Below are 27,680 nucleotides of genomic sequence, written 5' to 3'. Positions count from 1 at the left end.
ATTTGCTGAGTTTCATTAATTTATTCCTTTTAGTCCGGGAGCTACGACGAAAAGGGTCTTTTTATTTTGCAACTTCAACGCCCTGTATTTCTGAAACGGCTCATTTCCGGACACACATGTCCTACCTCATTTTTCATCATTTTGCAAGAGGAATGACGTGGTATAAGTTTGTCCGTCGAATTCTGAAACACCCTGTATAAAGCCACCGAATTAAGCCGCTTACATTTAAGCGAACTTATGGTCTTTTATTCAGCGGCGGCTCGTCTGAGGAGGCAAGGGAGGCTTAGCCTCACCATAAAATTTGAGGCTATTCATCGCAATAAATTAAAAGATATTGACAAATAATTATGTGCGGTTTATTGATACGGTGCATACAAAACTGAAGCGTTAAGTATAAGTTGAAGTAGGTATCGAAGAAGTTATAGCTTCAAAAAATTCTCAGTGCTTCAAAAATAAAATAAAAAAACTATTCAAACTGATTTATTTCTCTCAGCTTGCCTTCTGTTTACTTGCAAGTAGTTTATTATTTAAAAATTTTTTGAAAACCTCAAAACCAATCGTAAGGCCTCTAACCGTCCACCTAATAATCAATTTCGTGAGTTTGACTGAAAGATAAAGCCCAAACAACAGGATTGCAATCACATCCACCATGAAATATTGGAAAATGGGCATGTCAGCGGCAGGGCTGCGAAGATGTCTCGCACCCTTATGTCTGATAACATGCTCAATCCACCAGACAGCTTTATCTAGACCATTCATTGGTTGGTCCTGGATGAGTTCTCTAGCTTTTACTACTCGTTCTCGGTACCTGTAACAAAATAAAACATTTGTGAAATTTGATATTGAGGAAAACGTGTTTGAAGGTGGTTGACAATGTTTCATGGTGAATTTCATCAATTCGGACTTCCATCGTCTGATATGATAGTGAAATGATTTGAATTTTCTGGAAGAACCAATAAAAATGAAAATCAGAATGGATAGCTCGAAACAACAATTATATCAACCAAAAAAAAAAAACCTGAAATGAAATTACCATAAAATAAAATACAAGCAAAAAATTTAAAATTGAACAATTAAAAAAAAATTCAAAGATTTCATGTCAAGTCACTTCACGACGTTTCGATTGTTAGTATCCACAATCGAAATGTGGTATTTGATACTTCCACTAAATCTCCCTCAAGGACCCTTTTTTAATAATAGGTACTCTATTGACAATGTGCATTTCCGAAAAGTGGCTGTTACTTTTTTCCTGTCAATTTGTTTTCCATGAGAACATTTCCAGAACACTTTTTACGTAGAATTCAATGGTACAATAAACTTATTTTTTTCAAATGAGATATCAACAATCATTGATGAAAAACTATTTTCCCAATGAGACATGTTGTATAATCCTGCATATTTCAATAGAGCTTAAAATTACCTCTCCAAATATGTAGCCCACTAGATGTTTTGCTAGAGTTTCAGTGAAACTATTAATAATTTATACTATATTCACTACTGATAATGATAAAAAGCAAAAAATGAAATATATTTCTTCAGAGGAAGTGTTCGGAATGTCTGCCAGTTTCTCCTACACACAAGCGCTTCAAATTCGTATCTAGAATTGCAAAACTGAAATGCAAACGATGTTCATTAATCAGAAAAGGGCTATAAGATTCATGTTCAATGCCAAAAGACGGGACTCCTGCAAACCACTATTTGAATTACATAAAATTTTGACAGTGTTTGGAATCTTCATTTTAGAGAGAGTATGTTTAATTAACAAACATAAATTGATATTTAGTGGTTACTCCAATTATTATGCCCTTCGTCAAACTAACGACTTAAGATTACCCATATCAGCCTTACTCTAGTCAAAAACTACTCTAGTCAAAGACCATATTAAAATTTTAGAGGATAACTGTGTATTTCGAATATCAACAAAAGATTTATTATGTGGTAGACCCTATTATAGTTTAGAAGAGTTATATGAGGACAGCTTTCTCTAATTTATGATGACTTATGAAAATTTGCAGCTTTGTCAATGAGACCAAATGGTCTTTGGGCAATGAAGCATATTATTATTATTATTATTATCTCAATGGACCATCAGTTCCCTCACACCCCCATACGACTGAGAGGAATTAAATTTGAACTGGCTAACCCAATAACCATTGAAGGTTATCCGGATATACATCAAGTGGGGTCCAATAACTGATAAATAATGGACCCTATTTTTTTTTCACCGTAGCGTGCGCTGGTCAGGCCCTATCCCCCGAAGCCCCCATACATTCGGGACGGCGCGCCAGCATTATCAACCAATTACCACTCCCCACACCGTGGAGTAAGTGATCATTGGGTCCGAGAATCATGTGCCCTAAGCAAGCGCAGTGAGCCAAGAATGACAGCCTTCTTCATCTGTGTGGCTGAGATTTCTGCCTTAGTGCGGCAAGCCGGTATGATTTTAAGATTCGAGAGTAGAGAGGGCATCATTCCACCAAGGATTCCAATAATCAGAACAACCATCTTGACAGAGTCTGGATAGAGTCTGTGGAGTTAGAAGAGAAAATCTCATCCGTTTTTCCTCCTCTTTTTGGACGATATTCGTCTCGCCAGGAGCTGAAAACTCCATGACAAATATCGTCTTGCTCTGGTGGCCGAGAAGGACTACATCAGGTTTATTAGCTCGTATGATCCTGAGGGTGGGGAACGAATAGTTCCAATAAATTCGGCACTTCTCGTTCCCCACAACGGATTCAATATCCCCGGAGCGTAGGGCAACACCGGTGTCTCGTCAATACAATAAGAGTGCCGTAGAAGGTAACATAGCACTCTTAGGGCCGCGTTATGTCGATGGATATAGGCCGAGACCGCATATGCTGGACATGCTGATAGCAAGTACATTAGGGTCTCGGGCGCCTCGCTGCAGGCCCTGCACCTTGTGTCAGGAACCTCTATACCCATCACGCGACTGCGGTAGACTAAGGTGTTGAAGACACCATCCTGGCAAGTCATGATGAACCCCTCAGTTTTCGACTTCAGCCCACTCGACCTGAGGAAAGCGAAAGTCAGGCTCTTTGATAAGCGATTGATTATTATTATTAGTATTGGTCTTTCAAATTTCCCTAGAGGTGAAGGATCATAGGCGTTAGGTCTGTAAACCTGGCCGGTCAACAGTAGGGTCCTTGGTTGGCTATCCAATTATTAGTAAAATTTGCAGCCAAAAAATTGGTAACGATTGCAGTGTTGTGCGATGCGAAGCCCAGTCTTGTTGAAAATATATTTTCTGGGATTATACGAAAAAAATTTCAAGACCGCCATGAATCCGAAATTATGGCCAAGTGGTGCTTTTGTAAGTAATTTTTTAAAGTTCCGACAGAAAACAGCTGTAGACCGTTGATGAAACCCTCTGAAGAATATATCTTTATGATGCTATTAAATATTCAATCAGTACGTAACAAAATAGATGATCTGTACATTTCATTAGAAAGTCAGGATGTTCCAAGTATTGTAATGTTGACTGAACATTGGCTAGAGGAGGATGAACCTCTGTATATACCAAATTACTTTATAGTTTCAAAATACTGTAGAACTAACTCGGTGCATGGAGGAACATTGATCCTTCTCCACGAAAAAATATGTGAAACAGTTAGTTTTATCGAATGTGATAAATATGATTATAAGTTGGTTGAGAAAGAATTTGAATTTTCAATGATTTACTGTCGGATTTATGATGTATACATGTTATGTCTTTATCGATCACCATTATGTGATGAATATGTTTTTCTAGAGCGACTAGAAATGCTGTTATTGCAAATCCCTTCCAAGGCACTCATTATAGTTATGGGGGACTTCAACATAAATTTTGAAAATGAACTCTCTAGAGCAAGATAAAACTTAACGACAGAAATGATGACAAAGAAAACTTAACTTAAGTATCTAAGTTTAAGCATATTAATTACTAACAAATAATTGAAATGAATCACAGTAAAACAAAAACACTAATGAGATTTATGTAATTGTGATTTTCCACCGACAATACTTTGTAGTTGTGGATCAATTTTACTTGTACCAATTCATTCTTTGTGTACTTCATCTTGGAAAACGTTTTCTCACACAAGTAAGTAGTACCAAAAACAGAAAATAACCCACGAGCAAATTTATGTGAATTATGAAATTGTTCCAGTGGAAGACTCTTATAAAATCCCAACAAAGATGAATTTTGATATTTGTTCTTAAGCATATCACTGCACCGTAAATTAAAAATTTCCATTTGGACTTCCGGAGCCAGGGTTTCAGTGCCAGGATCAAAAGGATTTTGAAAAAGCTTAATTTCATTCGCAATGACATCAAAATCTGAAAAACGAGTATCAAAATTTATCTTCAAAGCACTCAAAGTTTCGATTGCAAAATTGACGGAAATTCAGTCTCTGTAGTGTGGCTGAATATTTCACATGTTTCAAAATGTGTGGAACATTTTTTACGTAATTGCGATTGAAATAGTATTATTTTCTGCCTGAAGGATTTGATATTGGTGTATAAATCAGGGAGAAGCTGATTTTCTCCTTGCAATCTCAAATTCAGTTCGTTCATATGATTAGTCAAATCGACATATAAGGCTAACTTCCACATCCATTCACTATTTTTCAAATCGGCAAAAGGGCGCTGCTTCTCATTTAAAAAAAAATTGATCTCTGCTCGAAGTTCAAAAAAGCGCTTAAGGACTTTTCCGCAACTAAGCCAGCGTACGGCAGTATGATATGGTAAATCATTTTCTCCAATCTGTTGAATAAACTCGCGAAATTATCGGTGATTCAGCCCAGTGGATCTGATGAAGTTAACAACTGATATGACTAGTTTTAGAACTTCAGACATATCCAAACATTTTCCGCACAAGGACTGTTGATGAATGATACAATGTAAGACTAATTGTTTTGAACCACCATCATTTTCTACAGCCTTTGACACAAGTGCAACCACTCCTTTATTTTTACCATACATATTTTTGCCTCCATCAGTTGTTATAGATTTCAAATTTCTCCATCGAAGGTTCTTTCCATTAATGGCATTTTCAACTCCCTTAAAAATATCTGCCCCAGTTGTCGTGCCGTGAATACTATCAATATCAAGAAGTTCTTCATACACTTCATAGCTTTTATCTACTCCGCGAATAAAAATCAACACCGTTGACTCTTCCAATGAGATGATACATTTCCTGCGATGTCTTGCATCCTCCGAGCCACGGTGTTTGCTGATAAACTGACACTTTTAAATAAATTCACTTATTCGGGGCATATTTCTTCGGCTACTGCAATCAAGCATTCTTTTATCATATCTCCATCGGTGAATGGTTTGTCACGTTTTCCGATTTCAAGAGCCACACGAAAGCTGGCGCGAGTTGCAGACTCTTGTTCAGTATTCGCTTTGGTAAACAAAGATTGCTGCGATTTGAGTCCGCGTTTCAAAGCTTCAAATTTTTCCTTCCGCAAACTTCCTGTATACTTGGAGTAACTTTGAAGAAGAAGAATGTTCGATTCATAGTGTCGTTTAATGTTATAGTCTTTGAGAACAGCTATGGTTTCATTACAAATTAAACATAGCGTCTTATTAGTGGACTCAATCACAAAATACTGAAAGTTCTATTTTTTTTTGGAACGTTCTGCATTCACTGTCGATTTTTCGCTTCTTTTCCATATTAACAAATCACACATAAAAACAATAAGTCAAATCAAAATACTTTTATTGACGGGTGTTACTTTATTTCACAATAGACAGTTTCGCTTTCTTCGCCTTTCCTACGCAGACTAACTCGCAGTTGCCCCGCTAGCCTTTTTATATGCAAATATTACTGCCATCTTGAGGTGATCGGAATACACTAGCTAGAACCAGAACTTTCTCGAACCAACGCGGAAATTCCAAATATTCAATTACGCCTAATGCCACCTAGCGGGTAGCTGAAAAAGATAGTACATAGTACCACTACTTGCCACTAGATGTCGTTAAGTGCCACAATACACAATAATAATTGAAATGCAAAAAAAGCGTAAGTTTGCTTAGGTCACGCACTTTGCGACTATCCTAGTCTAGAAATATAGTTAAGGGCAGAAATTGGCCCTTGGAACAAACTGAAAAAATCATTATGTCCCCATGGGCTTCAAAGTTTGGAGACCCCTGCTCTAGAGCAACTTTGGAACTAGAAAACATGCTGACAACAATCGATCTTACAATGCATGTTGATTCTCCTACACGTATTTGTAAATACTCAAGTACAATTCTTGACTATGTATGTTCAAATAACCGAAAAATCAGCCGTAAAGTTATCAATGCTGGACTCTCTGACCATGAGTCTGTTTTGTTCAATTTCCAAGGAGGTCAAAAATTATCGAGGCCAAAGAAGCGCTTTGGAAGAATCTACAGCAAAAAATAAAGTATACTGTTGAAGATCTTTGCAATGATGCGAAGTGAAATGATTTACATCATCCCAATGATGACCCATTGGGTAGGTTTCATGAAACTCTCTCGAATAATTTTAATACTGCGTTCCCTATTAGCAAAATTAAAACTAAAATTAAAAAGCCATGGATCACAAAGGGCATTAAGGTCTCAGCAGAAAATCTACGATCACTATATTTAATTCGGAAATATTTAGGTAACAATGAAAGCTTCAACTCCCTATATAAATGGTACAAAAACATTTATAGAAGAACTATAAGGATTGCAAAACCACTTCATTGTATGATAAAAATGGAAAGGTCTGCAAACAAACAAAAATAAAGCTGGGCAATCATCAATGACCTCAGGGGAAAAAAGAATATTGCTTCTACGAAAACTGACCTAAAATCTGATTGTATTAACAAATATTACTGCACTGTGGCACATAAGTTATCCAAAGATATAAAATCCAATATTTATCCTTTGACTTTTCTTAAAGACAAATCAGTTTCAGAAACGTTTTTTTTCATGCCTACAGATGTTATGAAAATTAGAAAAATTCCCAAAGAAATTGAAAATTTAAACTCGGCTGGTTGGGATGACACGAGCATAAAAGTATTTACCAAGTTGCCTAACTCCGCTATCACCGCTTTGGTAGGAGCTATAAATACAAGCTTCATAACGGGTGTATTTCCGGCATGTTTAAAAACAGCAATTGTTATTCTTTTGCACAAAGGAGGCGACACTAACAATCCTGCCAACTTTAGGCCTATTTCTGTGCTACCTACCCTTGCGAAAATAAATCATAGAAAAACTTGTTAAACAAAGAATTATGATGTTTGTGATGAAAAAGCATAATATTATCAGTAGCAGTTAGTTTGGGTTTCAGACTTTGAAAAACACGAAAGATGCTATGTTTTATCTACTGGAAAACGTGTATCTTAATTTAAATAATCGTGAAATAGCGGCGGCAGTTTTTTGCGATCTTTCAAAAGCTTTCGATTGCGTAAAAAAATTTCATCAAGATGCTTTGTAGTCAGAATATCAGCAAATGAATTGGGCACTAATATGGCAAAAAATGTGTACTTTGCTCTCATCGATTCCCATCTGATACCGTATCTGTTTTTGGGGAACGTGTTGCCAATATATCTTTGATAGGGTGTTTGTACTACCAAAAAGAGGAATTAGAAATATTTGTAGAGTTGGATTCAGGGATTCCTGTCGACCTTTATTCAGAAAGCATAAAATATTGACCTTGCCTTCCATACTTATATTCGAAAAGTTATGTCTGGTGCAAAAAAAATACAGGACGGAAATTTTCATTTCACCACGACGAAATATCAGAAAAAGCTCAATATAGGTATACCGATTCCAATATCATCAAAAATTGAGAGGTCTTTCATATATAATGGAAAAAAATGTTTAACCATTTGCTAATTGAGATCAAAGGCATAACATGTACCACTAAATTTAGAAAGTCTATGGAAAAGCTCATGATTTCGAAGGCTTTTTATTATTTAGACGAATTATATTCAGACAGAAATTTAAATTATATAAACAATTGATTTTAATTATTGTGTTTCAGTACCTACTGGTATTTAAACTATGTGACTTTTTTAACTTTTTGTTTGATGTTTACATTTAGTTCTGAACTGTATTGTTGAAAATGTTTATGAAGTTGATACTCACTGTTATTTTCTATGCATTCACTTTTATATTTTTATGCTTTATAGTTTTTATATTCTCATACTTACATTTATGTGTTGCATGAGAATATTCATTATTATTATTTTTTATTTCAATATGTAGCATATATATATATTGATACTTTCTGACTACTTTTTCACCCTCGAGTGCTGAAATCACCAAATGTTCAAATATTACTTTCAATTTGTATAACTTATATTCTTTAAAATAATAACACTTTTGACAATAATATTTTATCTTCGACAATATCTTTTAAGTTGTGTATCTTATATTTCTTGGAACAGTAACACTTTGTCAATGAGATTTCGTCTTCGACAATAAAGTACATTTTGATTTGATTTGATATGATTTTGGCCTTCACTTTTCAAATTGACCACCATCAATTAGTTTGTGTCGCAATCTTGCGAAAATGTTTCTTAAAGGTTGTCTTTTCCTTGGATACCTCTCGTGATACAAATTGCTTGCTGCTTCTGCATTGTTTAAAACGGATTATCATATTTTATTTTTCATAATTCTCATTCTTCATTGCGTAAGTGTTTGAAAATTGACAAACACAATCACTAATTGAAGAGCCTCTTTACTGCTGAAATCAAAATTTGACAGCCTCCAGTAGATATTTGTATTCTTTTTCAGTCTACATGAAAAAACCTTAAAGCTCCGTATGTAGGAATATATAGGGTGTCTCATTGACAAAATAGTTTTCCATCAATAACTATTGATATTTCATCTGAAAAGTTTCTCACACCACTGAATCCTACGTAAAAAAGTGAAACTTTTGACTGCATGCTGTAACTCAGAAACTATGGTAGATGAAGATATGTGGTTTTCACAATTGAATTTGTCATAAACTTTGACCCTCAGACACAGTCATCAGTTTTCATTGATTTAGTTTGAAAACAGTAGTTTCCCTTTGGAAGAGTCCAATTTGGCCCACTCTGTACAAAGACAAAAGTTTATTTGAAATTTTTCAATACGTTTATTTTTCATATATTATTTTGTTAAAATTACAATGACGCCTAAGTGTATCTGAAGGGTAGGGAGAGTGAGTGTCAGGAGTTGTCCTCCTAGGTCATCGTCCATCTTGTCTTTTCCAGGAAGGTGGACAGGTCATTGGGAGACATCTCCTTTATATCGGCAGGTGTAGGTCAAGACTCGCCGAACACACACACTCTCTTATCGACGATAACTCCGGGCACTCGCATAGGTCATGCCTGACAGTTTCATCTTCCTGTCCACACATCCTGCATAAAGGTGTGTCCACTAGCCCCATATTATGGGGGTGTTCCTTAGTTGACAATGGCCAGTCAGAAATTCTATTGTTAAGCGTAGATTTTTCCTGGTCATCGCCAGATATTTCTTTGGCGCCAGCTTCCCAGGGTCGCCCAAGGTGTGCCTACCAAGATTGCATCCTTTGATTTCTTCCTATCTCTTTAAGGATTGAGCATGGGTGTAACATTTGGCTAGTTCCGCAATCGTCGAAGTCATCAGGCCGTATGTGCCTCTGGCTCCTAAAATTCTTAGTCTAGCCGTTTCCTTGGCTAAAGGAATGCGATTACCTTTACTTCTTTCGTGCCCTTTATCCTATCTCTGGAAAATGTTATTATCTATCGAGGCTTTGGCTAAATCTTGGTGACACTCTAGTACTAGCCCTGAGGTTATACGTTGTCTGTTTCATGGCTATTAGGGCTTGTATGCTGTCAGTGCAGATTGTTATGTTTTTGCCAGAAATTCCTTTCCTGGTTATTTCTTTTGTGGCGATTAAGATGACGCCTAACTTTCTGATCTAATCTTTATGAACTTCCACCCACTTTGTATCAAATTTATCGCAACTTGAGACATATTTTTTGAATCACTTCAACATGCCATCTCTGGTAAAAAACAAAAATAGGATGTTCTACTTGAGAAGATGGAGTAAAAAGCAGATAGTGTGGGAACCTCAAGCAACTGTAGATGTTAGGTTGTCACCAAATACTTGTAGGTCGTCACATTCATAGTCTTTCTAAGTATGAAGCGTTCTGATAGTTTTAAAATACATTCGAAACTGATAAATAATTTTAGCTATTACTTCTACAGGAAGTTTCTGCAATGCACGGTTGTTAATGAAATACACTTTTCATTCCGATTCATTTTTTAAGTTCTAGTCACTAGTATTATAAATGAATTGATGTATGTTACTACGTGGTAGGAGATCATAATGAAAAGAGAAATGAAAATTTCTATGTTTTTTACCACTTTTAATTGTAACTAACGTTACTGCAGTTTCGTCCTATATGGACATTCTCAAACTAATGAAATAAACTCCATTTATAAACTTCATTTATTATATTATTGAGAATGTCCATATAGGACGAAACTGCAGTAACGTTAGTTACAATTAAAAGTGGTGAAAAACATAGAAATTTTCATTTCTCTTTTCAGTGTTATAAATCTTTAACAGACGGCACACGAATGTAAAATTCCTCTCAAACAACATAATAAAGTTTGAGGTCTTGAATTATATAGTAATACTGAGATGCAGTAAGTCTCCAACAGATGGGGGACAGTTGTAAAATTAGTTTTGAAGTAAAGAGAACATTTGCAGTAATGATTTCAAAAAATAATTCAGTCTTGATGTTTTGATTTGAAATTTAATTCAAAATATTAATGGACTAAAAATATTTTTTCAGTGAATAATTTTATTTTTCAAATCAATCTTTTGATTTGATATGTATATCAAGCACCTCAATTTTAATTTTTCGGTTTTTTTAAATATTTAAGTAACTGAATTTTTCAGGAGTGCAATTTACGATAAAGTTGTTATTGTTGAAATCCATATTCTGGTTTCCTTTCAAATAATCGAATTAGATTTTAAAATGTATTTTCCGTTTCGTTCAAAACTTTTTTCTACACTAAATCACGGGTAATTAAAAATATTCAAATATCTGAATATTTCATTTATAAAACAAAATTTCGCTAACACTTATAATTCTTAAAATATGTTTTTTATTTTGATTTTCTTTTGAACAATCTATCAAGGATGTTACATACAGCGCCATCTACCCGCGAATAGATCAATTAATAAGTGATAGTTACGTACAGTGCCATCTGTCCGCGAATAGATCAATAAATATCAACAAACAAACATACATACATACATACAGGTGAAGCTAATATAAAGCATGTAAAGAGGCAGATAGTGTGTGAAACTTATCCAAAGTCAAGCAACTGTAGCTGTTAGGTTGTCACTAAAACTTGTAGGTCATCACATTCATAGTCTTTCTGAGTATAAAGCGTTTTGATATTTCCAAAATACATTCGAAACTGATAAAAAATTTCAGCTATTACATTTACAGGAAATTTCTGCAATGCATGGTTGTTGATAAAATACGAATTACAACTACTAGTTTTTTTTTTAAAAGTCGATGTGTCACCTACTCTATTTTAACTCTGCTAACGATATATTGTTAACCGATTTTGTGTTATTGTGTTTCCTCTGATTTGGGAAAACCATATCAGGACCGCTTTCAGATGGTTAATTTTTGATTTATCATTTTAAGGCACGAAAATCAAAAACTGAATGAAAAAAAAGGTTTCAACTTCAGTGAAAATGTTCATCACTCCAAAGTTCTTTTTTTTGACATATGTTTCTTTTTCCGACAGTTATCAAATTAATTTGATTTTTGTTGATTTTTTTTGGTTTTTTAATTTTTGGCCTGAAATGACTTTTCCGGACACTAGTTGTCATTATATTACTGTCACTAATCCTTTTCGAATATCAACTCGGGTCGTTTTTACAGATTATAAGCTACAGGTCTATTTTTACCTAAAATACTTACTTTATGTTTGTCCCCACTTCCAAGATGGCTTTTTTGAGTTCGTCCTTTGTTATTGATTTGAAATCTATAAATAATGCCATTCCCCCATCAACGAGGGTCTTCACATTCGTTGGTTGATCACCATAAATTGGTATTCCAACCATAGGAACTCCAAAAGCAATGGATTGCTCTATCGATTGAAGACCTCCCTGAGTAACAAAAACTTTGACGTTGGGATGTCCTGAAAATATTGTCGATAATTTGTTACAAGTCTGTCGTGAAGCGAAATCATTATCAGGTTTTGAAAATTAATTCGACTCGATATGCAATATGTGATAAAATTACCTACTTGAATTTAGTTACATTTGTGAAAGTTAGCTTAATCGAGAAAAAAATCAGTGGAATATTGAAACGTGATAACAAATAATTCATACCAAGATCCATTAATGGATACTGATATCTCACAGGCATTGTGTAGAATTGCATCGATATATATAATCTGATTTCATTCGACTCGGTTTCGTACGAATAGCAACACATATATTTGTATTTTTTTCTGTCATGATGTCACACAGGGCTTTTCATGATGAGCGTTAATTAGCCGTTTCTGGCAAACTATTCAACGGATCAACCTGAAAATTCCACAGTATGCATAAGTCAATATGATCTACACGCCTAAAATATTTTAGACGAAACGGCGTTGTCGCTCCTACTATAAAGTAGCGGCTTCTTTGATTTTTCAAATGGAACACCCCGTATATAATATCATATTATGATTCATTATCACTTTGTCAACAAATTCATATACATACTATTTCCCTATACCTATCTATTACCGTTTAGAAGATATGAATTAATTTCGATATTTTTTTTACCAAACATGAACTTTTATAAATGCTGATAATCTTTAACTATCTTGCACTAAAACGATAAAATTTGAAATGCAGTGGAGTGATACTATGAGGATCTTCACTCCGAGTCATATTTTCATTTGCCTCATACAGGGTCTTCAAAAAATGCAGATAATTTGATCTCATGAAAAAATGAGTGGAACTCAATTTTTTCTAATGTAACACCCTGTATATTTCAACATTTTTGAGCTCTACATCCAATTTCAGATCAACTTTGTTCAGATAATACTATTTTTATTTTGAACCGTTTTCGAGATAAACTGTTTCAAACGGAAATTGACGTGGTTTTTTTGCTCGTTTTTTTGAATTCATCACTTATTTTAAATATTCAACATTTTTTTTATACTTAGTAATATTTCTTTTTGATCCAGTTTTTTAACTGTCTCAGATCAGTCAATTCGAAATTGGTATGTACCTGCCTTAGAAAAAGTTACAATTTGTATACATTGAGGTATTGGTCTCTAACGTACAACAGTACACATTAATATTTTTTAATACTGTTCTTTGGAAAAATAAATGAACCAATTATTTAACGTCAGACTTTCGTTGGTGGTTTTGACTGATTGTGATAGCTACCAATTATAATAGGATAATGTCAAGATTAGGTTAGAGTAATGAAGATTTCTTGAATTTACTAATAATTTAACCTAACATAACCTAACCAACTGCATATCCGTAATTTGCCCGATTCCTCTGAATAAGGAAGAAAAACTTTCTTATTAGTCAGTGGGCTATGCTTGATGACTGGCAGTAAACAAATCTAATAGATTTGTTTACAAAATGTCACTCCATGTAGTGAAGTGACATTTTGTAAACACACTACAATCCATGTAGTGGAGTGACATTTTGTTGTTTCGCTCCAACCTAGGAAGATAAATGAAATACTCTGAAAGAATTCCGATTTCCAATTATGAAATATCATGAACTTTAGGTCGATGATGGTCACTATCTTGCACTGATGAGTGGCTAATGAGCCCGAAACCGGTCTGTAAGTGTGAGCGTTCCAAAATTGAAGGTCAACTCTTTCAGTTGTATTGTCAATTGCATATGCAGTAAATTTTCTGCGAAGATTCCTGCACTGATGCCCTTCGTGGTATTAGCCAGGGGACTAGTTGTTTTCTGATAGGCGTCAGTCCATTCAACCTACTGTGTAGGTATATTCGAGACTGGCTTGAACGTTTAGAGTTCATTTCTTTAGATAAATCACAACACTCTATACGTGACTGTTCAAAAAAATAAAGTGAATGCCCAAATTTCGCGGGCTATGTATATTCCATGAGCGATTTAAAAAAAATTATATGTAAGGTATACTCGTCTCAAACATATACGAGTATCCACAGTTTCAGCTGTTTAGCATGCTTATCTTATTGGTGAGATGCATACAAGTAACAAGTGTTTTTGCATGTTCGGCGATTTCCTGCTATCTAAAAAATGTTGTGATGAATTTTCATCAAATTTTGTGTAAGGAATAGAATTGAGTGCTCGAAACCACTCAAAATGTTGACAGTGATATACGGTGATTGTACTCTGAGTCAGAACAATTTTTACAAGTGGTACAAACTTTTCAAAGAAGGTCAAGAAGATGTGAATGACGACGCTTGACCTGGACACCACAGCACATTAACAACCGAAGAAAATGTTGACAAAGTGAAGAAAATTGTATTGAAGAATCGTCAAATCACTATTAGAGAAGTCGTCGTATTCGAAAATGTTGGGCATGAAGCGTGTGGCAGCAAAGTTCGTTCCAAAATCACTGAAGTTCGATAAAAAAAACGTCCCATCAGGAGTCGCTCAGGAAAAATCGCTCAGGAAATATTTAATGACGTCAACGGTGATCCAGAGTCATAACTGGTGACGAATCACGGGTATATGATTATGATATCGGAACCAAAGTCCAGTTGTCCCACTAGACGAGCCCAGGAGAGCAAAGACAGAAAAAAGCAGCCCAAGTTCGATCAAACGTCAAAGTTTTCCTCACTGTTTGCTTCCATTATCGTGGTGTAGTGCATCCGGAGTTCTTGCCATATAGTCGTACGGTTAATAAGAAGTATTATCTTGAAGTTATGCGCCGCATGCGATAAGCAATATGAAGAAAACGTCTGTTATTGTGAAAATACAATTAATGGCTTTCGCATCTCGATAAAGCACCTGCTCACTGGTCATTGCTTCTTTGTAATTTTTTGGCAAGAAACAACACCGTAATCATGCTTCAGCCAACGTATTCACCAGACTTGGCTCCCTGCGACTTTTTCCTTTACCCATGATTAAGAAGACAGCTTTTCACGACGAATGAAGGGATAAAAACCGAATCGCTGAGAGAGCTCAAGATCATACCAAAATGTGCATATCAGAATTCCTTCGAGTATTGGAAATAATGTTGGCACTAATATTCCTAGATATGTTGAAATACAAATCATGAAATTATGAAACACCTCCGGGGCGACTTCGTTGATTCCAGTGGCGCATTTGCATTTTCAGCTGCAGGAAAACCCGGAAAAACCTGCAGCACCACATCATCTGTAGATCTTGATCTGCCAATATCCTCTCTTTCGTGAAACAAAATGTAGAGTATCTCCAGAGGCTCCAATAAATACAAGACATCGCCAGAACACTTAGTGACATGAGTATCGTCAGTCCGTTTGGTCTTTGACCAATGCCAGAATCAAGGCCAGAACCACAGTGAACAATGACTGCATGGAGATTATAATAGTGGTCTGCTATATTGAAATGTTCATTTGTTTCGAATCTTCGTAAGAGTTCGGTGCTTCCGTCAGAGGTTGAGTCATGTTTGACGATCATCAGTGTTATTATTTGGTTGACTGGTGCCTCACCTATACTTGTTTTCTTATAATAGTCAGTCAGTTTGGCGCTTGTTTGGCAATACAGTTGATCATCACCCGTTAAAAGTTTCATTTTCAGATGATTTAACAGAAAGCTTTGCACGGACTGGTTATCAGTTATATTAGGAAACGCTAACTGAAGTTCCAGATATTCACATACGTTTTTGCAACCTCTTGAACATTCACTACAAAGTAAACAAGTGAGGATTTTTCCACAAAAGATCTACAAACACAAGACGAGATAGACTATACGGAATCATTCAATTTAGAGAGGTCAGGAATATTGATTCCGCTACGAAACTGCAGCTGAATGAACAATTGGTGAATAAGTAGGAAACATTCTCATTCTCGTTCATCGTTAAAACCTCGCTCTTGAAATTCTTCGTCATGAACAACACTTATAAAATGATATTCATATAGTAAGTGTTTCCTGAATTATCTAATCTGGCACTATATCTGAGGGGGACTACTTCTTCGAAAGGGACAAAATAGAAATTGATGAATGAATATGTTTGAGAACACTTCATTTTTCGAAAATACAGCGTACACTACATGAAATTTGTTCCATATCTAACAATAGCGTCCACGTTACTTCTTTGTGGACGGTTGTTATCACACATCCGTCTACTATCACGTCGGAGATCTGTGCTTCAATTTATTGATCAGGTATTCGGGAATGAGTGAAAACAGACATTTTCATTTCACAACTGATAGATATAACGAGAGATCTGGAACACTATCATTCGAAAAGAATATGAGTGTTCTTATATTCAGACTTGACATAATTTAATTTACTGACTGATAACGTTTGTCGTTAGCATTTTTTTTATTTAAAAATACGAATGTTCATACAGTACATGATGAGTAGTTGCTTGTTACAATAATTACTGACCAATATTTTTTATTTCGAAATGTTTGTGATACACATGTTTAATTACTGATAACCATGGCTTCAACGTCATCCATTCATTTTTCATGAAAAGCGTCTGATAAACATCGTAGGTATATATATATATATATATATATATATATATATATATATATATATATATATATATATATATATATATATGATATAGATTTTCTCATTAGTCAGTGGGCTATGCTTGAAAACTGGCAGTAAACAAATCTAAAGAAATGAACTTTGAATATTCAAGCCAGTTTCGAATATACCTACACAGTAGGTTGAATGGACTGACGCCTATCAGAAAACAACTATTTCCCTGGCTAATACCACGAAGGGCGTTAGATTATATCCGACAGGCGTCAGTGCAGTCAGTTTCAACATTGAAGGTCGATTCTTTCAGTTGTATTGCCAATTGCACATGCAGGAAATTCTCTGTGAAGATTTATGCACTCAGAATATATCCATGAATCTTTTATACAGGGTGTCATCTGACTTGGACCACCCCCATCTTTCAATTTTTAAATACGGACCTGTATTTTTTGTTGTATTTTTTAGATCGTAAACGTTCACTTCATAGTGAGAAATTGAATTCAATTTTATATTTCGGGATTTTTTGATAATATTCGATTATAATTGTGTGAATTATTTCCTTTTAAATTATGGCCCTGGAAATTGGATGACTGAGTTGAATAAAAACACATTAGCAACTTTCACGTCTCCCTATGTACCGTAGAGTTTTTCGAGAGTATTTTTTCATTTTCAGGTACCTATTCATATTTTTTTCATTGCTCTGAGCGTTTTCTACAATGAATTTCGAATGAGAAAACCTTTTATGATCATCTGAAACGTATCTACTACAAAAATATATTATATGTGTTTTTATGAGCAGAACAAAAAATGGTAGCAATAATAACATACGACACGAACACTATAATTATAATGAAAATTGAAATGAAGTAAGTAATTTATGTACACAAAAAATTAATTGTGCAACAAATGTTCGAACTGGAGTCCTTCCTTTTCGAGACAAAGAATGGGACAATAAGATGGTCTGCAAGATCACCAGGTCTTACTATTTTGCACTATTTTCTATAGGGGACATTGATCGCTGACAGAGAGATAGAAAATGTGGAAGTCTCGAGATTGAGGATTTTGAATGATTTCGCAACAATGCAGCAAATAAGTGTATTAAGGGCAATGAATAATATGAAAAACCGAGTTTAAAAATGTTTCGAAATGGAAGGACTCCAATATGACCTATATGAATTACTTCATTTCAATTTCCAATACAATTATAGTGTTCGTTTCGGATGTTATTATTGCTATCATTTCTTTTTCTGCTTATTAAAACACATATAATATATTTTTGATATAGATATGTTTCAAATAATCATAAAAGGTTTTCTTATTCGAAGTTCATTGTAGAAAACGCTCAGAGCAATGGAAAAAATATGAATAGGTAACTAAAAATGAAAAAAAAAAACTCTACGATGCATAGGGAGACGTGAAAGTTGCTATTATATTTTTATTCAACTCAGTCAACCAATTTCTAGGGCCGTAATTTAAAAAGGAATAATTCACACAATTATAATCGAGTATTACAAAAAAATCCTGAAATATAAAATTAAATTCAATTTCTCAGTATGAAGTGAACGTCTACAATCCAAAAACTACAACAAAAAATACAGGTCCGTATTGAAAAATTCAAAGATGGTGGTGAACCAAGTCAGATGACACACTGTATAAAAGATTCATGGATATATTCTGAGATCCTACATCAAGTGTCAATAGCAAAATGTGGACAGATTTTCAATATGTCTGCAAATAAAGAAGATATATGCATAAAAATAACTTGGGATTTTCTTGTTTTTCCTTTATATCTCCAGAACCAAAAGAGCTATATTCGATTTCTTCACATCATTGAATAGGTCTCTTAAATACACAACTTCGCCACCATTTAACCGACACTCTATCTCTTATCGTTTACGAGATCCCCATGCACAAAAACGAATTTGAATAGCCCTGTATATTCTTTCACGGGAAGTGTTCAAGTGACTTCGCACATTTGATTCCACCAAGAACAGTAGGTACAGAAATACGCGACGGGCTGTGGCTGCTCATCGTTTTGAAGTTCATTTCAGTACACCTTGAACTTCACTGTTTAGGAACTTTTTCATTTGGAGGACTGCGTTTTGTAGAATGAACTTCCTGAGAACGTTTTTCCAGATGGATCAATCTCCAGCGATACAAATCCAATGTGAATCGCCACTTTCGCATAGGCATCGCTCTTTGAGCACCTTAAGGATTTTCCTGTAGTGCTTGTGTTTCGTCCTCAAAGAAAAATATACGAAACCTCCGTCTGAGGTAAACTCTGTCAACCAGTAACAGCTCCATTTCGAGAACAAAGCTCAAAGCGGAAAAAAAAATTCAAAGTGTTAACACTCACAAAAATCCGAATATCGTGCCCAGTAGGATGTGGCAAATGCGTGACGGAAAACAACTACTTTTTCAGTCAATACCACGATAGATATTGAATGAAACTGGCCGATGGTATGGACGAAAATCCTTTTTAAAACAAACAACATTTATTTCGATTTTCACTACAAAAGATTCACAAAACCGCGAAACGTGTTTTGCTATACAACAGTTTTCTCAAGTTTTTTGAATTCACGTTACAGTTTTTTTTTCTGGAAATATATTCCTCTAACACCAAAGTTATATATTTAGGTCATACACTTGGCAAATTATGAAAGTGAGTTCTAGCGAGAAAACTTGATACACTTGAAATATTATCCTCGAGAGTATAACATCGCAGGAATTTCTACATTTCGGAATTGGTTATCATTTTTGCTTGTTATTTTTAATTTTATGGAAAACACCACTCGGATACATTGGCTATCGAAAATATTGAAAAGTAAATGAAGTTAGAATTTGATAAAATTGAAGGGGTTATATTTTTCAGGAGTGATTAATTTTTGGGAAAGAAAGTTTTTGGCTTTCTACTACTCCATCTTGATACAAAAAAAGAAGGATGAGGGAGTCTTCCAAAGAAGGGAAGGAAGTAACTCTATACATGGATGTGTAGATCATGCAAAGAAGTAACTTTCAGACACAAACTGAAAGAAAGTCCTCCTGAAACAGCTACTTTCATATAAACATTGAATTATACGAAAGAAAAAATTCTTTCGAAACAAATACTTCTATATGAACACTGGATTATGCAGAAGATACTTTCCTCTACTCAGTTCGTATTTCAAACATTCGTTGTGGAATAAAAATCAGATATCATTCACATGAGTTCTACTTTAAATGAATGGGAACAAATTGCACTTACATAGAACACTGCCATCCTCACTGGTATACACTGATGTTTCGCCTTATGACATATGCCCTAAGGCTCTTCAGTACCAAATTGGATAACATTATAGAAAATACACACACTTCATTCATGAGTTACGATTTTTTAATGTCACGGAATAAGCTTGATCTGCTTATGTCATCGATGACATCGTATTGACATTCATTCACCTATTTGATTTAATGCCAGCGAAGAGGAACCTTATTTGAATTGAAGGGGTTATATTTTTTAGGAGTGATTAATTTTTGGGAAATAAAGTTTTTGGCTTTCTACTACTACATCTTGATACAAAAAAAGAAGGATAAGAATGATGAGGGAGTCTTCCAAAAACTTTCTTTTCCAAAAATTTGATAAAACTTTCGAAAGTGACATATTATTGTTTTTAAATAACATTACTCATACAGAACAGAAGTGACGCGTACCAAATTTTCCAAAATTACTTTTATTAGTTCAATAGATGAAAAATCAGTCAATCTCTCGTTTGTAAAAATGCTAGACTTTCTGGGTTATGTTCTACAAGAAAAAGTTACCCTTTTGAGGTGAGTCAGTTTTGGTGTGGAATAACAGTAAGTAATTTCATTCGATTACAGGAATGATGTCAGATTTTGAGTTTCGCCTTTTTTTCTCTGAAAAAAACGTTGATAGATTTTATTTCGTTTGACATCCATAGTGACAAAATTTGAACGGTGTCATTTTTCCTTGGGAATTATACATTTTAGTTTTCGTTTGACACATAGAGTGATGAATTTCAGTTCATGTTGTTATAATCACGAATTTATTAGTGAGTCGTGCCTTTTTGAGTTATGGCAATTATATTGTGAAGTTAGTTCTTTTCGTTGTATGTTATGCATCGTTGGATACTAACGTGTATTTGATAGTTTTTATTTCGTTTCACATCCATAGTGACATAATTATTTTAACGGTGTCATTTTTCCTTGGGAATTATACATTTCAATTTTTGTTTGACATATAGAGTGATGATGTATTTCGTGTGCGATGTATTTCGAGTCCTTTCTTTCTATATTCGAACAATTCAAAATAACTCACTGAGAATATCCTGTTGTGGTAGCCATTTCTTCAGCAGTACATTGTCAGGCTTTCCTGGCAGCTCGTCTTCTTCCCATTTCCATATTACGTTGAAGGGAAGTTCTGACAGAGCTTGAGTGATGATGTCTCTCATTTCCGTTCCTAAGCTAGTACTTTTGACATTGCTACCAAGGCTGAAGTAAACAACTCCCCTCGAAGAGGCATCAAGAAATTTTTGGATATCCTGAAAATATTTAAAACATTCAGTTTTTGAAGGATTTCGAAGTTATTTAGAAAATTAATTGGAGTTATAAAGAAGGACTCATTTCTATTTACTTATTTCACCAATATCATCGCCCAGAACCGTTGCTCCTGAATGTAAGGCGGTAGAGAAACAAGTAGAAATGGGAATTCAGATAATTGACTATATTGGTAGTGCGTGAGAGAAATGTAAGCCACGAAGTAGGAAAAAAAATTAAAATTTCAAACTGTTAAAGTTTTGCGAAGTTCATTCATGAAATTAGAGTTCATAAAACCAAATTTTGAACTATTTCAACTAGTATGGATGACTTTGTTCAACTACATCGTTTCAATAATTTGATTATTAGAGATCTAGATGGAGCCATGGACACGAAAGTATAACATATCAAATCATTTCATGACTATCGTCTTCTTCCATATATAATATTGTTCAATCGATAAAATAAAAATATAAATTGATTGATGTAGCCGTTACAACGTGCTTGGAGATCATCATGAAAATTGAAGAAGATGGAAAATATCATTTCTCAATTTTCGAAATGAAAAGTGTCTGAAAACTGTGTCAAGCTGAGATACATACGAAAGATTAAATAAATATTTTGAAATGGAATTTTGAAACTCTCCTCTGGGTGGAGCGCATCGAAACGTCTCATTTTCCTTGACTCTGGCGCATAAATCATAAATCAATTGGACCAATGGCATGAGTTATTTTGTCTTTGAGGACCGCTGTGATTCGCGGCTTGGTCGCAAATACCTGCCACTTGAGACAGTGCTAACTGCTCCAGCGAGCACATGTCGTTGTCTATGGTCGTTTACCTTCTGTTTCTGAGTCAATTGAATTTTGTACGGGTGCAGGCCCAGGTAACGACGCAAAATTTGCCAAGTGTGGTTTGCGAAATTCCAGGTCCTTGTGAGCGATGTGAAATCGACTGCCACGGATTCTCCTGCAAACTCTCACAGACAGCGGCGATGTATTCGGCAGATCTTGTATTTTGTCAACGTACGGTTATTGGTCGATCGTTTACTGAAGTAGTGGACTCAAATTTGTTAATAGTCCTTCCAGTAGGACGCGCGGTACGTTGCCCGAACAGAACACCTATTCTGATAGAACAATTTCATTATTTACACGTGTTTTTGAATGCTATACCCGTCTATGGTGATTTGGTAAACAGACTGAATGAATGACAACTAATTTGACAGATGTAGCTTCAACAAGATGGCCGTTATCAACTGTCGAATTTCGGAAATCCCTGTTGGATAACCCCATATTGGAGGTTTATTCTCCGAAATTATTATTCATAGAGAGCATTATTAAATCAAAGATGCGTTTTCATATATCACAGAAATATTAACTTGTTATTTCAGATTGGGTTAGGTTAGGTTGGGTTTGGTGTATCACTGGCGAGGATTATAAACAGCAACTGCTTTTTGTCGGGTTTGACCTCACTTATACTTCAAAATGATAGGAAAAAGGAATTTTTCGTGTAGTTGAATGTTCATTTATAAGAATTGTTTCGGAACACTTTCTCTTTCAGCTTATATCTTAAAAAACCTTCTTTACATGAAAATACACATCGTTGTCCAAGAGTTCATTTTGAACTCGATTTCTTCTTTCTTTTCTTCGGAAATATACGGTAATAGTTGTGTTAATGTGTCTTTTATCATAAAATTGAGTGGAGGAGAAAAAATTGATACAAATGAACGGATATCATTCAAGTAATTTGGCACCTCATATCGAAAGAGCAATTTGGAAATTATTTTTATCAACTATCAATCACATATTGTTTTCAACTATCAATTTTCGATGTTATAAAAATGAAAATGTACTGATAAACGATAAATTATTCGAATGGGTTTACTTTGTAATATACCTCATCATGTATACAATCTAACATTTTTCATAATAGATCGTTCCAAGGATTCAGATTCTGAATTTTTATATTTCAAGCTCTTCAGAATATTTTCGCTCTTCTGACATAAGGCAACTTCACCAGGACGTACCCAGATGTAGAAATATAGGAGATCGTGGATTTTTTTGAAGTACTTGACCCAACAACTTGTAAGTTTTCCAATGTTTGTGACTGAATAAGTGAATATCTAATTATTCGTTACTGAAGAAAGGGCCGTAGATCACCAATTGTAGTATGTACTGTTATCAGCTATAATATCCGAAGGACATTGATAACTAACGAAATAACTTTATCACAGTTTTCGAAAGAACGTTATTTGGTAACATCCCGACGCCGAAGGCGGAGGGATGTTACCTAAAATAACGTGCTTGAGGAAGTTGTGATAAAATTATGAGTTATTTATCAATGTTCGAGGGATATTCGGTGAGAAAATTTTTTGCAATTCGAACAAAATTATTTATTGAACACACAGTTATTAAAAGAACAATTCGTATAATGATATTCCGTTGATCTTGCTGTATTTGCCCATAAATATTTTCCAAGTGTATTTTTACTATTGACAGTATTTTTTGGTGTATTTTCTTCAATGATTTTGTCAATTGCCGCATCATTTTGAACACCAAAGCGAGGAAGTGACATTTTCGAAATAAATTGAATTACTGAAATGTCAAACAACTTTATTGTGTTGGTTGCTTAGCAATGTCATGACATAAGTGAAAATTTTTTGCCAAAAAAATTATCCTATCAAATTTGTCTATTTCTAGTCATGTGTGTCGAAATAACCAATGAAACCATCATTACACTGATTACTACCCATGGATAGTTTTCACGGGTAGTTATCACTTATGTCATGACATTGCTAAGCAACCAACACAATAAAGTTGTTTGACATTTCAGTAATTCAATTTATTTCGAAAATGTCACTTCCTCGCTTTGGTATTCAAATTGATGCGGCAATTGACAAAATCAATGAAGAAAATACACCAAAAAATACTGTCAATAGTAAAAAATACACTTGGAAAATATTTATGGAGTATATCATTATACGAATTGTTCTTTTAATAACTGTGTGTTCAATAAATAATTTTGTACGAATTGCAAAAAATTTTCTCACCGAATATCCCTCGAACATTGATAAATAACTCAGAATTTTATCACAACTTCCTCAAGCACGTTATTTTAGGTAACATCCCTCCGCCTTCGGCGTCGGGATGTTACCAAATAACGTGCTTTCGAAAATTGTGATAAAATTATTTCGTTAGTTATCAATGTCCTTGGGATATTATAGCTGATAACTACCCGTGAAAACTATCCATGGGTAGTTATCAGTGTAATGATGGTTTCATTGGTTATTTCGACCCACATGACTAGAAATAGACAAATTTGATAAGATAATTTTTTTTGGCAAAAAATTTTCAGCTATAATATCCCAAGGACATTGATAACTAAGGAAATAATTTTATCACAGTTTTCGAAAGCACGTTATTTGGTAACATCCCGACGCCGAAGGCGGAGGGATGTTACCTAAAATAACGTGCTTGAGGAAGTTGTGATAAAATTATGAGTTATTTATCAATGTTCGAGGGATATTCGGTGAGAAAATTTTTTGCAATTCGAACAAAATTATTTATTGAACACACAGTTATTAAAAGAACAATTCGTATAATGATATTCCGTTGATCTTGCTGTATTTGCCTCGGTTACTGCATAGGTGTTTCCACTCATACTATTGATTATTTGGTTATGATGTTTCTGATCAATATTCAAATATGAACACCAAAGCGAGGAAGTGACATTTTCGAAATAAATTGAATTACTGAAATGTCAAACAACTTTATTGTATTGGTTGCTTAGAAATGTCATGACATAAGTGATAACTACCCGTGAAAACTATCCATGGGTAGTTATCAGTGTAATGATGGTTTCATTGGTTATTTCGACACACATGACTAGAAATAGACAAATTTGATAGGATTTTTTTGGCAAAAAATTTTCTGTATAATTTTTCAGTTACTCACTTCCGTGGCTATTATACGGTTATTTCTAATATGTATCTAGGATCAATGGAATACGATAAATGGCAAAAACTTTAAGTTCCCCAACTCTTCATGCCGTTAACAAATCTAGAAGGCTGGATGGTACAACCAGGAGGCGACTTATCGCTTCCTATGAATCTGTATTACAACTATTTCTTGAGCAACAGAAGTAGAATCTGCATCATAAAAGGAAACAAACTCCCTTCAATAAAGTCAGTAAATTTGAACTTTGAACAATATTGAATTGACTCAACAATCGAAATTTCTGTCTTTCTATTTTTTTGGTTTGTTTTTCTACCCACGAATAAATTCGATATAAATCCCTATTATCAAGCCTTAGTTATATAGAGTTTTCCAACAGAGGCTTTCTAGTTTTGACGATTGATAACTGCCATCTTGTTGAAGGTACATCTGTCAAATCAATTGTCATTTATTCAGTCTGGTTTGCCATATCATCATGGACGTATGTAACATTCAACAACCCGTGCAAATAATAAAAATTGTTTCATCAAAATAGATGTTCCTTTCGGGGAACGTACCGCTCGCTTAGCCCATTTTGAGGTCGCCATAATCTTCCTACCGGCGATTTGACCCTGTTAGAACTCTTCTTGTGCTGTTTTCATGAGCCGCAGGTGTATGCGAATGAGCCACAACTCACAGCGATCCTCAAAGCCAACATTAGCCATGCAATCGATCAAATTCGGCGTCAGACTCATGGAAAGTGAACGTATCAGATGCGCCACAGAAGCCGTGGCGGACATTTGAACGACGGTTTGTTCCACACATAATGGCTTCAATAGATCTTTCAAACACCCTATATGACAGAATTCATAGAAGATAACTAGCGAATCGTTGTCTGGTAGTAATACGGAAAAAATTAATGATAATGCATTACCTTGGGTAGTGGTTTGGCCTCCTTAATATGCACATTGCCGAAACTGATCACACTTGGTACATTAGCCACTGGTGTATTCAATATTGGATTACTGTTGATTAGCATCAGGCTGGTGTTTCCAATGACATCTCCCAAGTAGGGAATGTTTCTGCCAAAAAACTTTCTTGCTACTTTATCTGCTTCCGGAAGTAAACGCCAGTAGTAAATTGCCCTGTAGAAGATGTTGTGCAGAAAACTTGTCATTCTGTCTTTAAGTGTAGGTTCCCCATAGAAGTGAATGAAATTGTCAGGTCGTAACACAGGATGAGTTGGATTCCCAAGAGCATCGTGAAAAGGTATGAAAGGTTCTAGTGTTGATATTGCTGAAATACAAGCAGTTCATTTCGGTATTCTGAGAAATCTTTCCATATGAATAGTTTTGCTGAAAAAAATTAGTTGCCTCAAGCAAAAATTTGTAGTAAAAGTAATGAAGCAATAGAATTATGGCGGTTACTGAATCCACAATACACATCCACATCCACATAACTAAGAAGCAGCATTCAGTTCTATTTTGCTAAAAAGTTATTTTGTTGTTACAATTCAACTAATTTTTAAATTCATTGGAAAATTATGATACTATTCGAAATGATCATCAAGAACAACTATCTGGCGTCTGTTGTGTAGATAGTTTAAAAAAAAGAGAACTGAATTATCTGACAATGTAATAGATAAAACTTGAAGATGTTTCTCATTGAAAATTGTATGATAAACAGAATAGGAAAAAATCCTTTCAGCTTCTATTATAAGTTTTCGAAATATGAAAAAAAAAATGAAACTTTGACAACGGAAAGAAACAGAAGTCCCACTCACACTCACCTACAACTGGAGCTTTGAACTTGGCTGCGAAACCATACACAAGGGGGTGCAGAGCTTCCAATACGACCAAATCGAACTCATCATCATCTCTCTGCAACAGCTTTTGCACGTCCTCATGGGCGATCTCTGCTTGTAACAGTTTCGAGAAGAAAAAGTCAATGAAGAATATATTCTGAAGTATGGTAGCATCTCGGAAAGATTTGAGAGGTACGTTCATGTATTTGTAAACGAAGCTCACATCTATTTGTGTCAAATTGACCAGCGAAGGATCCGCGAGGACATTCGTAGTCATAACAGTCACGTTGTGACCTCTCAGAGAAAGTTCCCTCCATATAGGTTGGTAGACTTCTTGGTGGCTCACTGATGGTACGAAAGTGATGGCCAATATGTTGGCACTTTCGATGGGTACCACAAGAAAAATGGCTGCAAAGGAGATGTAGTAATGCAGTAGATCCATTTTCCAATAGTACCTAACTAAGACTACTGCGTTTGACAGTGATAATAAATCACCTGAGACAACAAATTCTTGAGTGGTTTTTATTGATAAGTTATATTAGGTTATCTTTTCGGTGATGCGTAATATCGAAAAAATATAATGAGAACAATGGCTAGAATTCATCAGGACAGATGAACACAATTAGATAGTGTCTCACCTGATAGGGATTTGTACAAGTGGAACACTGTTTCCCAATGTGATTCAAACGATGGTCAAAACATCCACGTGCAATTCACTACCACTGTTTTCGAAACCTTTCAGAAAATGTTGATA

The 27,680-nt window shown here is 34.9% G+C and overlaps 1 protein-coding gene across 1 annotated transcript; it reads right to left on the bottom strand.

Moving 5' to 3' along the window:
- Positions 1-334: 334 nt before the first annotated feature.
- LOC111506946 (UDP-glycosyltransferase UGT5) lies at positions 335-27,413 on the bottom strand. Its single transcript, XM_074180887.1, has 5 exons — positions 26,912-27,413; positions 26,057-26,418; positions 20,976-21,198; positions 11,934-12,153; positions 335-808 (listed from the first exon to the last, which is right to left on the bottom strand). The coding sequence occupies exons 1-5, from the start codon at positions 27,366-27,368 to the stop codon at positions 490-492; spliced, it is 1,581 nt and encodes a 526-aa protein (XP_074036988.1). The 5' UTR covers positions 27,369-27,413; the 3' UTR covers positions 335-489.
- Between the last annotated feature and the right edge of the window lie 267 nt (positions 27,414-27,680).

Source organism: Leptinotarsa decemlineata, unplaced genomic scaffold, assembly GCF_025532065.1.
Source record: "Leptinotarsa decemlineata unplaced genomic scaffold, Ldec_3_MD MMD2_tig00026307_RagTag_RagTag, whole genome shotgun sequence".
In the NCBI taxonomy this organism is placed as follows: Eukaryota; Metazoa; Arthropoda; class Insecta; order Coleoptera; family Chrysomelidae; genus Leptinotarsa; species Leptinotarsa decemlineata.
This window is presented reverse-complemented; position numbering and strand designations above follow the sequence as displayed.